This window comes from Bufo bufo, chromosome 1, assembly GCF_905171765.1.
Source record: "Bufo bufo chromosome 1, aBufBuf1.1, whole genome shotgun sequence".
NCBI classification, from domain to species: Eukaryota; Metazoa; Chordata; class Amphibia; order Anura; family Bufonidae; genus Bufo; species Bufo bufo.
In genome coordinates, this window is record NC_053389.1 from 426,167,076 (window position 1) to 426,183,194 (window position 16,119).

General features: G+C 41.7%; 1 protein-coding gene across 1 annotated transcript in view; it reads left to right on the plus strand.

Annotated features, from left to right (window-relative positions):
* Positions 1-7,281: 7,281 nt before the first annotated feature.
* Positions 7,282-16,119, plus strand: part of LOC120987054 (sulfate transporter-like) — a 36,327-nt gene continuing 27,489 nt past the window's right edge. Inside the window, exon 1 of the mRNA XM_040415695.1 lies at positions 7,282-7,331. Coding sequence (XP_040271629.1) covers positions 7,323-7,331 — 9 coding nt within the window. The 5' untranslated portion in view covers positions 7,282-7,322. The remainder of the gene's footprint in view (positions 7,332-16,119) is intronic.

A 16,119-nucleotide genomic window follows, 5' to 3' on the forward strand; every position in this document is an offset into this window, starting at 1 on the left:
ACAAACTTTGTTAACCCTTTAGGTGTTCCACAAGAATTAATGGAAAATAGAGATACAATTTAAAAATTTCACTTTTTTGGCAGATTTTCCATTTTAATAATTTTTTTCTAGTTACAAAGCAAGGGTTAACAGCCAAAATGTGGTCGTAAACCGCTGTACGGGCACACAGCAGGGCGCAGAAGGAAAGGAATGCCATACAGTTTTTGAAAGGCAGGTTTTGCTGGACTGGTTTTTTTGACACCATGTCCCATTTGAAGCCCCCCTGATGCACCGCTAGAGTAGAAACTCCATAAAAGTGACCCCATCTAAGAAACTACACCCCTCAAGGTATTCAAAACTGATTTTACAAACGTCGTTAACCCTTTAGGTGTTCCACAAGAATTAATGGAAAATAGATATACAATTTTAAAATTTCACTTTTTTGGCAGATTTTCCATTTTAATAATTTTTTTACAGTTACAAAGCAAGGGTTAACAGCCAAACCAAACTCAACATTTATGGCCCTGATTCTAAGTTTAGGTGTTCCACAAGAGTTATTGGCAAATGGAGATGAAATTTCAGAATTAAAATTTTTGGGCAAATTTTCCATTTTAATCCATTTTAATCCATTTTTCCCAGTAACAAAGCAAGGGTTAACAGCCAAACAAAACTCAATATTTATGTCCCTGATTCTGTAGTTTACAGAAACACCCCATATGTGGTCGTAAACTGCTGTACGGGCACACGGCAGGGCGCAGAAGGAAAGGAATGCCATATTGTTTTTGAAAGGCAAATTTTGCTGGACTGTTTTTTTTTACACCATGTCCCATTTGAAGCACCCCTGATGCACCCCTAGATTAGAAACTCCAAAAAAAGGGACCCCATTTTAGAAACTATAGAATAGGGTGGCAGTTTTGTTGGTACTAGTTTAGGGTACATATGATTTTTGGTTGCTCTATATTACACTTTTTGTGAGGCAAGGTAACAAGAAATAGCACCGTTTTTATTTTTACAACATTCATCTGATAGGTTAGATCATGTGATATTTTTATAGACCAGGTTGTCACGGATGCGGCGATACTTAATATGTATACTTTTTTTTTTATTTATGTAAGTTTTACACAATAATATCATTTTTGAAACAAAAAAAATCATGTTTTAGTGTCTCCATATTCTGAGACCCATAGTTTTTTCAGTTTTTGGGCGATTATCTTAGGTAGAGTCTAATTTTTTGCGGGATGAGATGACTGTTTGATTGGCACTATTTTGTGGTGCATATGACTTTTTGATCGCTTGCTATTACACTTTTTGTGATGTAAGGTGACAAAAAATGGTTTATTTAGCACAGTTTTTATTTTTTACGGTGTTCATCTGAGGGGTTAGGTCATGTGATATTTTTATAGAGCCGGTCGATACGAACGCGGTGATACCATAAATGTATACTTTTTATTTATTTATGTAAGTTTTACACAATAACAGCTTTTTTAAAACCAAAAAAATGATGTTTTAGTGTCTCCATATTCTGAGCCATAGTTTTTTTATGTTTTGGGCAATTGTCTCAGGTAGGGGCTCATTTTTTGCGGCATGAGGTGATGATTAGATTGGTACTATTTTGGTGGGCAAACGCCTTTTTGATCGCTTGCTGTTCTAAAATGTTTTTTTTAGCACAGTTTTAATTTTTTATTTTTTACGGTGTTCATCTGAGGGGTTAGGTCATGTGATATGTTTATAGAGCCAGTCGATACGGACGCGGCAATACCTAATATGTATGACGTTTTTGTTTATTTTTATTTGAAACTTTTAATTTTTGGGGGGGAAAACGTTATTTTTTCAACTTTTTTTTTCACTTTATTTTTTTTCCACTTTGGGACTTGAACTTTTGGGGGTCTGATCCTTTACAATGCATTCCAATACTTCTGTATTGGAATGCATTGGCTGCATGAGTAATACTGTGTGTATTACTCATACAACTTCCGGCATCTGAGATCCAGGGCGGCGGTTATCGGAACAACACATGACGTACCGGTACGTCATGGGTCCTTAAGGACTCGGGAACCATGCCGTACCGATACGTCATGGGTCCCTAAGAGGTTAAAGAGGTTTTAAATAGAGCTTTAACATGCAACAAGAAGAAATGGGAGTGAGACAAAACATTTTTTGAGCATTCAATTTAATGAAAACAACGAATAAACTGAAACAGGCTGTTTTTCAGCTGATCAAAAGTTTAGGACCACACCTCCAAAAAAAAACTAAACCCCCCCAAAACAGAAATCCAACTTCCAAACATGAACTCAGTAATGAGTAGCTCCGCCGTTATTGTTTATCACTGCCAAAATTAGTTTCGGCATGCTTGATGCAAGCGTTTCCATGAGGTGAGTGGGAACATTTCTCCAAGTGGTGAAGACGGCCGCACGAAGGCCATCTACTGTCTGGAACTGTTGTCCATTTTTGTAAACTTCCCTTGCCATCCATCCCCAAAGGTTCTCAATTGGATTTAGATCAGGGGAATACGCAGGATGGGCCAAAAGAGTGATGTTATTCTCCTGGAAGAAGTCCCTTGTCCTGCGGGCATTGTGTAACGTAGCGTTGTCCTGTTGAAAAACCCAGTCGTTACCACACAGACGAGGGCCCTCAGTCATGAGGAATGCTCTCTGCAACATCTGGACATAGCAAGCGGCCCGTTTGACGCCCCTGCACTTCCTGAAGCTCCATTGTTCCACTGAAGGAAAAAGCACCCCAGACCATTATGGCGCCCCCTCCACTGTGGCGCGTAGAAAACATCTCAGGTGGGATCTGCTTGTCATGCCAGTAACGTTGGAAACCATCAGGACCATCAAGGTTACATTTTTTCTCATCAGAGAATAAAACTTTCTTCCACCTTTGAATGTCCCATGTTTGGTGCTCTCTTGCAAAGTCCAAACGAGCAGTTCTGTGGCATTCAAGGAGACGAGGTTTTTGAAGACGTTTTTTGATTTTGATGCCCTTCAGTCTCAGATGCCATCTGATGGTTATGGGGCTGCAGTCAGCACCAGTAAGGGCCTTAATTTGGGTCAAGGATCGCCCAGTGTCTTGACGGACAGTCAGTTGGATCCTCCGGCTCAGTGCTGATGAAATTTTTTGGGGTCTTCCACTTGACTTTTTTGTTCCATAACCCTCAGGATCAATTAAGAAATTCCAAATGACTGTCTTACTGCGTCCCACCTCAGCAGCGATGGCGCGCTGTGAGAGACCCTGCTTATGCAGTTCAACAACCCGACCACATTCAAAAAGGGAGAGTTTTTTTGCCTTTGCCATCACAACGTGTGACTACCTGACAGAAAATGACAATGAATCCACATCTTTGCACAGATTTGGCCTTTTAACCGCCTCCGGACCGCCTAACGCAGGATCGAGATCCGGAGGCGGCAGCCCTGCGCACAGTCACGCATATATGCGTCATCTCGCGAGACGCGAGATTTCCTGTGAACGCGTGCACACAGACGCGCGCGTTCACAGGATCGGAAGGTAAGCGAGTGGATCTCCAGCCTGCAAGCGGCGATCGTTCGCTGGCAGGCTAGAGATGCAATTTTTTTAACCCCTAACAGGTATATTAGACGCTGTTTTGATAACAGCGTCTAATATACCTGCTACCTGGTTCTCTGGTGGTCCCTTTTGTTTGGATCGACCACCAGAGGACACAGGCAGCTCAGTAATAAGTAGCACCAAACACCACTACACTACACCCCCCCTGTCACTTATTAACCCCTTATTAACCCCTGATCACCCCATATAGACTCCCTGATCACCCCCCTGTCATTGATCACCCCCCTGTAAGGCTCCATTCAGACGTCCGTATGTTTTTTACGGATCCACGGATACATGGATCGGATCCGCAAAACACATACGGACATCTGAATGGAGCCTTACAGGGGGGTGATCACCCCATATAGACTCCCTGATCACCCCCCTGTCATTGATCACCCCCCTGTAAGGCTCCATTCAGACGTCCGTATGTTTTTTACGGATCCACGGATACATGGATCGGATCCGCAAAACACATACGGACATCTGAATGGAGCCTTACAGGGGGGTGAACAATGACAGGGGGGTGATCACCGCATATAGACTCCCTGATCACCCCCCCTGTCATTGATCACCCCCCTGTCATTGATCACCCCCCTGTAAGGCTCCATTCAGACGTCCGTATGTTTTTTACGGATCCACGGATACATGGATCGGATCCGCAAAACACATTCAGACGTCAGAATGGAGCCTTACAGGGGGGTGATCACCCCATATAGACTCCCTGATCACCCCCCTGTCATTGATCACCCCCCTGTAAGGCTCCATTCAGACGTCCGTATGTGTTTTGCGGATCCGATCCATGTATCCGTGGATCTGTAAAAAACATACGGACGTCTGAATGGAGCCTTACAGGGGGGTGATCAATGACAGGGGGGTGATCACCCCATATAGACTCCCTGATCACCCCCCTGTCATTGATCACCCCCCTGTCATTGATCACTCCCCTGTAAGGCTCCATTCAGACATTTTTTTGGCCCAAGTTAGCGGAAATTTTATTTCTTTTCTTACAAAGTCTCATATTCCACTAACTTGTGTCAAAAAATAAAATCTCACATGAACTCACCATACCCCTCACGAAATCCAAATGCGTAAAATACCCCAAGGTATTCCGTGAGGGGCATATTGAGTCCTTGAAAGATTAAAATTTTTGTCCCAAGTTAGCGGAAAGGGAGACTTTGTGAGAAAAAACAAAAAAAATCAATTTCCGCTAACTTGTGCCAAAAAAAAAAAAATTCGATGAACTCGCCATGCCCCTCATTGAATACCTTGGGGTGTCTTTTTCCAAAATGGGGTCACATGTGGGGTATTTATGCTGCCCTGGCATTTTAGGGGCCCTAAAGCGTGAGAAGAAGTCTGGGATCCAAATGTCTAAAAATGCCCTCATAAAAGGAATGTGGGCCCCTTTGCGCATCTAGGCTGCAAAAAGGTGTCACACATCTGGTATCGCCGTACTCAGGAGAAGTTGGGCAATGTGTTTTGGGGTGTCATTTTACATATACCCATGCTGGGTGAGATAAATATCTTGGTCAAATGCCAACTTTGTATAAAAAATGGGAAAAGTTGTCTTTTGCCGAGATATTTCTCTCACCCAGCATGAGTATATGTAAAAAGACCCCCCAAAACACATTGCCCAACTTCTCCTGAGTACGGCGATACCACATGTGTGACACTTTTTTGCAGCCTAGGTGGGCAAAGGGGCCCACATTCCAAAGAGCACCTTTCGGATTTCACCGGCCATTTTTTACACATTTTGATTTCAAACTACTTCGCACGCATTTGGGCCCCTAAAATGCCAGGGCAGTATAACTATCCCACAAGTGACCCCATTTTGGAAAGAAGACACCCCAAGGTATTTTGTGATGGGCATAGTGAGTTCATGGAAGTTTTTATTTTTTGTCACAAGTTAGTGGAATATGAGACTTTGTAAGAAAAAAAAAAAGAAAAAAATTATCATTTTCCGCTAACTTGTGACAAAAAATAAAAAGTTCTATGAACTCACTATGCCCATCAGCGAATACCTTAGGGTGTCTACTTTCCGAAATGGGGTCATTTGTGGGGTGTTTGTACTGTCTGGGCATTGTAGAACCTCAGGAAACATGACAGGTGCTCAGAAAGTCAGAGCTGCTTCAAAAAGCGGAAATTCACATTTTTGTACCATAGTTTGTAAACGCTATAACTTTTACCCAAAAATTTTATTTTTTTACCCAAACATTTTTTTTTATCGAAGACATGTAGAACAATAAATTTAGAGAAAAATTTATATATAGATGTCGTTTTTTTTTTGCAAAATTTTACAACTGAAAGTGAAAAATGTCATTTTTTGCAAAAAAATCGTTAAATTTTGATTAATAACAAAAAAAGTAAAAATGTCAGCAGCAATGAAATACCACCAAATGAAAGCTCTATTAGTGAGAAGAAAAGGAGGTAAAATTCATTTGGGTGGTAAGTTGCATGACCGAGCAATAAACTGTGAAAGTAGTGTAGTGTAGAAGTGTAAAAAGTGGCCTGGTCATTAAGGGTGTTTAAGCTATGGGGGCTGAGGTGGTTAAAGGCATGTGGTCCTAAAATTTGGATCAGCTGAAAAACAGCCTGTTTCAGTTTAATCGTTATTTTCAATTAATTGAATGCTCAAAAAATGTTTTGTCTCACTCTCATTTCTTCTTGTTGCATGTTGAAGCTCTACTTAGAACCTTGTTAAGATCCAACAATGTAAAATATGATTTTTTTGCTATTTTTCAAGTGGTCTTAAACTTTTGATCAGGACTGTATTATGCACTAACTCCAAAATGCCTTTATAAACAGTGATGAGCGGCAGAGGCAATATTCGAATTTGCAATATTTTGCGAATATTTGGGCGAATATTCGTCATATATTAGAAAATTCGTGATCTCCAGTCATTATTTTCTTAATTGTAAAAATCGTCAACTGGAAAATTTGCGATAAAAATTCGCGATACAAAAAAATTTGGATCAACACTACTCCTAAAGTCAAAGATATTGCAGCCTTCTCATTGGCTCACAAACCAGAAGCAGTGAGGGATCATGGGTACGAATGAAAAAAATATAGAATATTCGCGATCACGAAGATATAGCACTATATTCTAGATATTCGCGAATTCTCGATGTGCCAATGTTCGCGATAAAAATTTGCAATTAGAATATTCTCGATCAACACTATTTATAAAGACCATTAGGTGATATTTTAACACTTCTCACACTGACACTTCTAATCTGTACACTGTACAAGTTTGGCATAAACTGAACCCCCCATTGCAATTTATGCAAAAAATAAATAAATAAATAAATAAAAAATTTAAAAACTTTACAAACTGTGCAAAAATCTTGCTTTTTATGCCATGTTGGTTGACCCGAAAGAGTATGGCCTAAAAATTTTAGACAGATTTTCTGTTTTGATGTTTGTTAGATAGTAACCCTAACCAATAGCCTTTTTACAACCTGAAGCAGCATTATGTACTGTACACACAAGTGTGATGTCAGTTACAGCGTCATAGTAATTACAATGTGTTCAAATACAACAAAACGTTTCGAAACTCATTCTGACACCATTAATCAAACACTTGAAATTATACAGTTGGGTCAGTTATGATTTTGTCAAAACATCTTCCTTCTATATTACTTGTTATGTTATACATCAATAACTCAAATGCTTTATTTGTTTTCACTAAAGTGATCATCCTTATATATAAATAAGCATGTTCACTGATATGTAGGAGATAAGCTGAGAACGAGCATATTTCATTAAGTTGATGACCTGCAACTATGGCTCAGGTTTGTAATTTTATTATGCAATTTGACTACTCAATCTGTAGAATAACATTTATTACATGCAGGTACTACGGTATATTCATATCACTAACATTCTGTTGATCTTTTTGTAACATATTGTTCATTAGCTTTGGCTAGGAAATTCATGTTACCAAGTACTCTGTTGAGTTATATGATCTGAAATGTGAGAACTTAATTTAGATTAATGTGCTTGTGTGAACTTGTGGGGGTAATAATATATTGTTATGTCAGAATGTGATTATAATGAAAATACTGGGCTGACTATGTGAATGTGATTAAAAAATATATTTTAAGTGATATATCTGGTGATATACAGATGTAGCCAGCATTATCTTGACTCCAGGCATGCCAGGACAGTCACTTAAATGGGTTTTCATAGATATTCTGATTGAACTGATGACCTATCCTCTGGATAGGTGATCAGTATCTGATCGGTGGGGGATACCCGGGACCCCAGCCAATCAGCTATTTGAAAAGGCAGTGGTTCTCCTGTAAGCGCTGCGGCATTCTCTCTGCTTTTCCTAGGCTGTGATGACACGTTCATATGTCACGTGGCCTAGGAGCAGCTCAGCCACATTCAAGCTTCTATATGAAGCACAGCTGCTATACGGCACTGTGCTTGCTAAGCACAGAGAAGACCGTGGTGCTCACCGGAGGACCGGTGGCTTCTCAAAAAGCTGATCGGCGTCAGACCTCCACCAATCTGTAGAGTATTACAGACGGATTAATAATTGGTTAATATCTCAAAATACATTACCTGTAGCAAATACCCCAGCAGTAGTCTGGTGTATTCCAGGTATTGAAATAATATATTATCTATTCCTTGCAACTATAAAAACAAATATCATTTTAGCATATAAAAAATGAGATAGAAAAACCTGTGATACAAATCTAGTATAGTCCCTCTATAAATCCATTAAAAGAGTGCATCTCAAATATGGAATTCAGTTTTGGGCTCCACACTGTATAAAGCAGAGTTAGGCAATTGGTTGCACTCCAGCAGTTATGAAACTACAATTCACATCATGCCCTATTCACTTGTATGGGAGCTCTGAGAAAGGCTGAGCAAGTGTGCATGCTGGGAGTTATAATTTCACAATATCTGGAGTGCTGCAGGTTGCTCATCCCTGGTATAAAAGATGTAGGAGATATATATGGCCAATATAAAGAACTGCACACAGTACCAGGGGACATTTTTGAGGTGCTGATAAAAAGCGATTCGGATATCAATATAGGAAACATTTTTCTTTACAGTAGATATACACTCACCTAAAGAATTATTAGGAACACCTGTTCTATTTCTCATTAATGCAATTATCTAGTCAACCAATCACATGGCAGTTGCTTCAATGCATTTAGGGGTGTGGTCCTGGTCAAGACAATCTCCTGAACTCCAAACTGAATGCCAGAATGGGAAAGAAAGGTGATTTAAGCAATTTTGAGTGTGGCATGGTTGTTGGTGCCAGACGGGCCGGTCTGAGTATTTCACAATCTGCTCAGTTACTGGGATTTTCACGCACAACCATTTCTAGGGTTTACAAAGAATGGTGTGAAAAGGGAAAAAACATCCAGTATGCGGCAGTCCTGTGGGCAAAAATGCCTTGTGGATGCTAGAGGTCAGAGGAGAATGGGCCGATTGATTCAAGCTGATAGAAGAGCAACGTTGACTGAAATAACCACTCGTTACAACCGAGGTATGCAGCAAAGCATTTGTGAAGCCACAACAGCCACAACACGCACAACCTTGAGGCGGATGGGCTACAACAGCAGAAGACCCCACCGGGTACCACTCATCTCCACTACAAATAGGAAAAAGAGGCTACAATTTGCACGAGCTCACCAAAATTGGACTGTTGAAGACGGGAAAAATGTTGCCTGGTCTGATGAGTCTCGATTTCTGTTGAGACATTCAAATGGTAGAGTCCGAATTTGGCGTAAACAGAATGAGAACATGTATCCATCCTCTGATCGCTACTTCCAGCAGGATAATGCACCATGTCACAAAGCTCGAATCATTTCAAATTGGTTTCTTGAACATGACAATGAGTTCACTGTACTAAAATGGCCCCCACAGTCACCAGATCTCAACCCAATAGAGCATCTTTGGGATGTGGTGGAACGGGAGCTTCGTGCCCTGGATGTGCATCCCTCAAATCTCCATCAACTGCAAGATGCTATTCTATCAATATGGGCCAACATTTCTAAAGAATGCTATCAGCACCTTGTTGAATCAATGCCACGTAGAATTAAGGCAGTTCTGAAGGCAAAAGGGGGTCCAACACTGGTGGTATTGTGTTCCTAATAATTCTTTAGGTGAGTGTATATAAAAAATAGCATGGTACAATGTTAGCCAGAAGAATTGACTTTTGCATTAAGGGTACTTTCACACTTGCGTTGCTTGATTCCGGCAGGCAGTTCCGTCGCTGGAACTGCCTGCCGGATCGGCAATCTGTATGCAAACGGGCAGCATTTGTAGACGGATCCAGATGCGGATCCGTCTTACAAATGCATTGCAAAACTGGATCCGTCTCTCCGGTGTTATCCGGAAAAACGGATCCAGTATATATTTTTTTTTTACAATTTTAAAGATCTGCACATGAGCAGACTGGAAGACAGGATCCGTCAATGCGGCAATTTTATTGCCGTATACGGCACTAATACAGTCCAATGGAAAAAAAATCCGGCATTCCGCCAAGTGTTCATGATTTTTTGCCGTTGAGAAAAATGCTGCATACTGCGTTTTTTCTCCATCCAAATACCGTAAAAGGACTGAACTGAAGACATCCTGATGCATCCTGAACGGATTGCTTTCCATTCAGAATGCATTAAGATAAAACTGATCATTTTTTTTCCGGTATTGAGCCCCTAGGATGGAACTCAATACCGGAAAACTTTGACACAAGTGTGAAAGTATAAATCACAGAAAAAATGCACCAAACAGATATGCCACTGACTATACTGGCTAGTCATACAAGTAGATATTAAAAGCTGAGACTTTTGCCAATATATTCCTGTCAGGAAAATATCGGAGCCCATCATGCACCACGTCACGGTCACTCAGCATGGCAAGGGGTCCTACCACTACGCTAACTATGGTGTGAACAAGGTCTGAAGGTGATGAAATCCAGCTCACAGCCAAGCTTCCACACAACCGCCTAGCAGGACAACTAGTGCAATGTGAACAAAGCCAGACTGTAAGCCACACCCATATCAGACCGTGTGATGGAGGTTACCAGGTGCAAAAGAGTGTTTGAATGCCAGGTAAAGGCACATACACTACATATACAACAAATCACAAAAATATATAGTGGCAAATATGGAGGAACTGCTCAAACCCCAAACACTGTAGCGTGTTTTTCATTGGGGGAGCAGTCCCACCGCATGTGGACCGCAGCAAACGACTATCCCCAGCAAAATAAAAATGCATACAATGGAGGATGACGGCGCGGTCCACATGCACCACAAAGGCATCCTATACACAACGAGGCATTGTGCGGATGAAATTATAATCATATAAATCACAGAAAAAATGCACCAAACGGATATGCCACTGACTATACTGGCTAGTCATACAAGTAGATATTAAAAGCTGAGACTTTTGCCAATATATTCCTGTCAGGAAAATATCGGAGCCCATCATGCACCACGTCACGGTCACTCAGCATGGCAAGGGGCCCTACCACTACGCTAACTATGGTGTGAACAAGGTCTGAAGGTGATGAAATCCAGCTCACAGCCAAGCTTCCACACAACCGCATAGCAGGACAACTACACTGCGTGCAGAATTATTAGGCAAATGAGTATTTTGACCACATCATCCTCTTTATGCATGTTGTCTTACTCCAAGCTGTATAGGCTCGAAAGCCTACTACCAATTAAGCATATTAGGTGATGTGCATCTCTGTAATGAGAAGGGGTGTGGTCTAATGACATCAACACCCTATATTAGGTGTGCATAATTATTAGGCAACTTCCTTTCCTTTGGCAAAATGGGTCAAAAGAAGGACTTGACAGGCTAAGAAAAGTCAAAAATAGTGAGATATCTTGCAGAGGGATGCAGCACTCTTAAAATTGCAAAGCTTCTGAAGCGTGATCATCGAACAATCAAGCGTTTCATTCAAAATAGTCAACAGGGTCGCAAGAAGCGTGTGGAAAAACCAAGGCGCAAAATAACTGCCCATGAACTGAGAAAAGTCAAGCGTGCAGCTGCCAAGATGCCACTTGCCACCAGTTTGGCCATATTTCAGAGCTGCAACATCACTGGAAAGCCCAAAAGCACAAGGTGTGCAATACTCAGAGACATGGCCAAGGTAAGAAAGGCTGAAAGACGATCACCACTGAACAAGACACACAAGCTGAAACGTCAAGACTGAGCCAAGAAATATCTCAAGACTGATTTTTCTAAGGTTTTATGGACTGATGAAATGAGAGTGAGTCTTGATGGGCCAGATGGATGGGCCCGTGGCTGGATTGGTAAAGGGCAGAGAGCTCCAGTCCGACTCAGACGCCAGCAAGGTGGAGGTGGAGTACTGGTTTGGGCTGGTATCATCAAAGATGAGCTTGTGGGGCCTTTTCGGTTTGAGGATGGAGTCAAGCTCAACTCCCAGTCCTACTGCCAGTTTCTGGAAGACACCTTCTTCAAGCAGTGGTACAGGAAGAAGTCTGCATCCTTCAAGAAAAACATGATTTTCATGCAGGACAATGCTCCATCACACGCGTCCAAGTACTCCACAGTGTGGCTGGCAAGAAAGGGTATAAAAGAAGAAAATCTAATGACATGGCCTCCTTGTTCACCTGATCTGAACCCCATTGAGAACCTGTGGTCCATCATCAAATGTGAGATTTACAAGGGGGGAAAACAGTACACCTCTCTGAGCAGTGTCTGGGAGGCTGTGGTTGCTGCTGCACGCAATGTTGATGGTGAACAGATCAAAACACTGACAGAATCCATGGATGGCAGGCTTTTGAGTGTCCTTGCAAAGAAAGGTGGCTATATTGGTCACTGATTTGTTTTTGTTTTGTTTTTGAATGTCAGAAATGTATATTTGTGAATGTTGAGATGTTATATTGGTTTCACTGGTAAAAATAAATAATTGAAATGGGTAAATATTTGTTTTTTGTTAAGTTGCCTAATAATTATGCACAGTAATAGTCACCTGCACACACAGATATCCCCCTAAAATAGCTAAAACTAAAAACAAACTAAAAACTACTTCCAAAAATATTCAGCTTTGATATTAATGAGTTTTTTGGGTTCATTGAGAACATGGTTGTTGTTCAATAATAAAATTAATCCTCAAAAATACAACTTGCCTAATAATTCTGCACTCCCTGTAATGCAATGTGAACAAAGCAAGACTGTAAGCCACACCCATATCAGACCATGTGATGGAGGTTACCAGGTGCAAAAGAGTGTTTGAATGCCTGGTAAAGGCACATACACTACATATAAAACAAATCACAAAAATATATAGTGGCAAATATGGGGGAACTGCTCAAACCCCAAACACTGTAGCGTGTTTTTCATTGGGGGAGCAGTCCCACCGCATGTGGACCGCAGTAACCGACTATCCCCAGCAAAAAAAAATGCATACAGTGCATGATGGGCTCCGATATTTTCCTGACAGGAATATATTGGCAAAAGTCTCAGCTTTTAATATCTACTTGTATGACTAGCCAGTATAGTCAGTGGCATATCCGTTTGGTGCATTTTTTCTGTGATTCATATGATTAGAATTTCATCCGCACAATGCCTCGTTGTGTATGGATGCCTGTGTGGTGCTTGTGGACCGCGCCGTCATCCTCCATGGTATGCATTTTTTTTTGCGGGGGATAGTCGGTTACTGCGGTCCCCATGCGGTGGGACTGCTCCCCCAATGAAAAACACGCTACAGTGTTTGGGGTTTGAGCAGTTCCCCCATATGTGCCACTATATTTTTTTGTGACAAGTGTGAAAGTACCCTAAAAAAGATGACAGTATTACAGCAGTGATACCTTTATAAATGTATTTATTTAGTTTGCATGCTTTAGGACAGTGATGGGCAAACTGCGGGCCGTATACGGACCGGCGGACCTTTTTATCCGGCCCGCAGAGCTGTCCAGAGGCAGCAGGAGTGGAGATGAGCGCTACCATTGTGGAAGCGCTCATCTCCATACTCATCTGTATCGCCATCCTCAGGACAGCGATACAGATGAACGGTGCGGAGGAGCAGGGGAGAGGCGTCTAGTGTCTGTAGCCTATCACAGGCTGGTGCAGGCGGCGCAATGACATAATCGCGCCGCCTGAGCCGTACAGAGCGGGACACAGGCCGGAAGAGGCCTGCATCGCATCACTGACAGCAGAATAAGGTAAGTATATGTGTTTATTGTCTTTATTATTTATAGTATACTGTGGCAAGAAGGGGGGGTGTGGGCCCTATATACTGGCACAATGTGGAGGGGTACTATGGAGAAGAGGGGAAGCACTATGGGGGCACTATGGGGAAGAGGGAAAGCACTATGGGGGCCCTATATATTGCCAAGATATGGGGGGGGCACTATGGAGAAGAGGGGAAGCCCTATGGGGACCCTATATACTGCCAAATTATGGGGGGGGGGCACTATGGAGAACAGGGGGAAGCACTATGGGGGCCACTATGGAGAAGAGGGGAAGCACTATGGGGGCCCTATATACTGGCACAATATGGGGAGGCACTATGGAGAAGAGGGGAAGCACTACGGAGGCCCTATATACTGGCACTATTATGGGGGGCACTATGGGGGCCCTATATACTGGCACAGCATCTATTCTGCAAATTGCAACAACAAAGCTACCTCCTTAGCAAAAAAGGGAGACCAACAACACTGTTCCCATTAAATTGAAGGTGAGTTATACATACTATGTTATGAAAGAAATACATTGCATAAAAGTTTTGTACAATAACTCTTTTTATGCTTTTCTACCTTGAATTAAACTAAACCTTTAATGTTACAAAATTTTTATTAAATTTATATTAATTCACACAAACGCCCCATCCATCTACTCTTGGTCTGGCCCCCGGGTCCAATATATGAACCCATTGTGGCCAACGAGTCAAAAAGTTTGCCCACCTCTGCTTTAGGAGAACAGAGGCTCCTTCATCAGGGGGAGCTCCGTACAGTATTAGAATGTATTGGCTCCGATGAGCCGAAATTATTGCTTCACGAAGTCTCGCGAGACTTCGTGTAATAACTTTATGAATTAATTATTACTGTAAAAAATCTTGATACTGAACTCAGGTTCGGTTCCAAGTGGTACAGTATTACAGTATTAAGTTTTATGCAAACTGACTTCTGCTGAAGCAGCCGAAGTCGATTTGCTCATTCCTAGTTATAAGTTTTGCATTTCTTAGGCTGGGTTTACAAGTGACTGAAAATCCAGCTGAAAAATCCACTGTGGTTTTTGTTGCATTTCCACAGAAAAAAATGGATTAAACAACCGCAACAAAACCACATGTATTGCATGCGTTTTTGCTGCAGAAAAGCCAGCAAATTTCACTCTCTCCATTGGTTCCACAGTATTAATGTACATGCTTTGGATTCCAAATCTGCAATGTCACACCTTTTCTGCTGGCTTGTTTTTTCCGCAGCATGTGGTTGAGAATTCAAAAATTCTCATCGATTTTGCTGGTACTGTACAAAGCGGCTGATTTTCCACAAGAAAATCGGCAAATACGCCACTAATCACATGTCACCCCAGCCTGTTACAGGGGAATGTGCCAATCTCTGATGGTGATGAGAGGGCTCTTCTTGCCAGTAGATTCCTTATGTTTGGTGATTGAAGGAGACCAGAGGTCGATATTGGAAAACATGTTTCAGTCTATTATCTTTCTGAAATATTGTTGGAGATCGGCAGCAATTCTTCTCAAGGTGTTTACTCTGGGGTTGTAGGTGACTACAAGGGGTAACCTGCTTTTGTTCTCTTTTTGTTTGTACCGTAATTCAAGAGACTGCTTCTTGGAATCTTTGTGGCTCTGTGGATTTTTCCTCTGTAATCAGGGGTTGGTATCCTTGTGTAAAATGTAGTCCTCAGTGTTTGTAGATGTTTTCTCTCTTCAGTGTCTGGGCAGATCCAGATATATTGCAGAGCTTGGCTATAAATGATACACTTGTGTGTTCTGGATGGAAGCTGTTCCATCTTAGGTATGCTGGATGGACTGTAGATTTATGGTAGACTGAGGTTTATATGGCTTTCATATTGATAGAGTTATATCCAGGAAGTGTATCTGAGATTGTGAGTAGCTAAGAGTGAGTCTGATGATTAGTAGAGATACCGCGAACATAAAATTTTCCGTTCGCGAACGGCGAACTCGAATTTCTGCAAATGTTCGCGAACGGGCGAACCGGGCGAATCGCCATAGACTTCAATAGGCAGGCGAATTTTAAAACCCACAGGGACTCTTTCTAGCCACAGTAGTGATGGAAAAATTGTTTCAAGGGGACTAACACCTGGACTGTGGCATGCCAGAGGGGGATCCATGGCAAAACTCCCATGGAAAATTACATAGTTGACGCAGAGTTGGATTTTAATCCATAAAGGGCATAAATCACCTAACAATCCAATTATTTTTTTAACAATGTGTGTGTATACGATCAGGTATGATGTTGTATCGATCAGGTAGTGTAAGGGTTACGCCCGCTTCACAGACATTGACAGACCAAATTCCCCTTTTAATGCACCGCAAACAACTGCAAACAGTTGCCCAACCGCAAACTCCCCATTTGTACAAGGTTGGATACCAAGCTAACCATG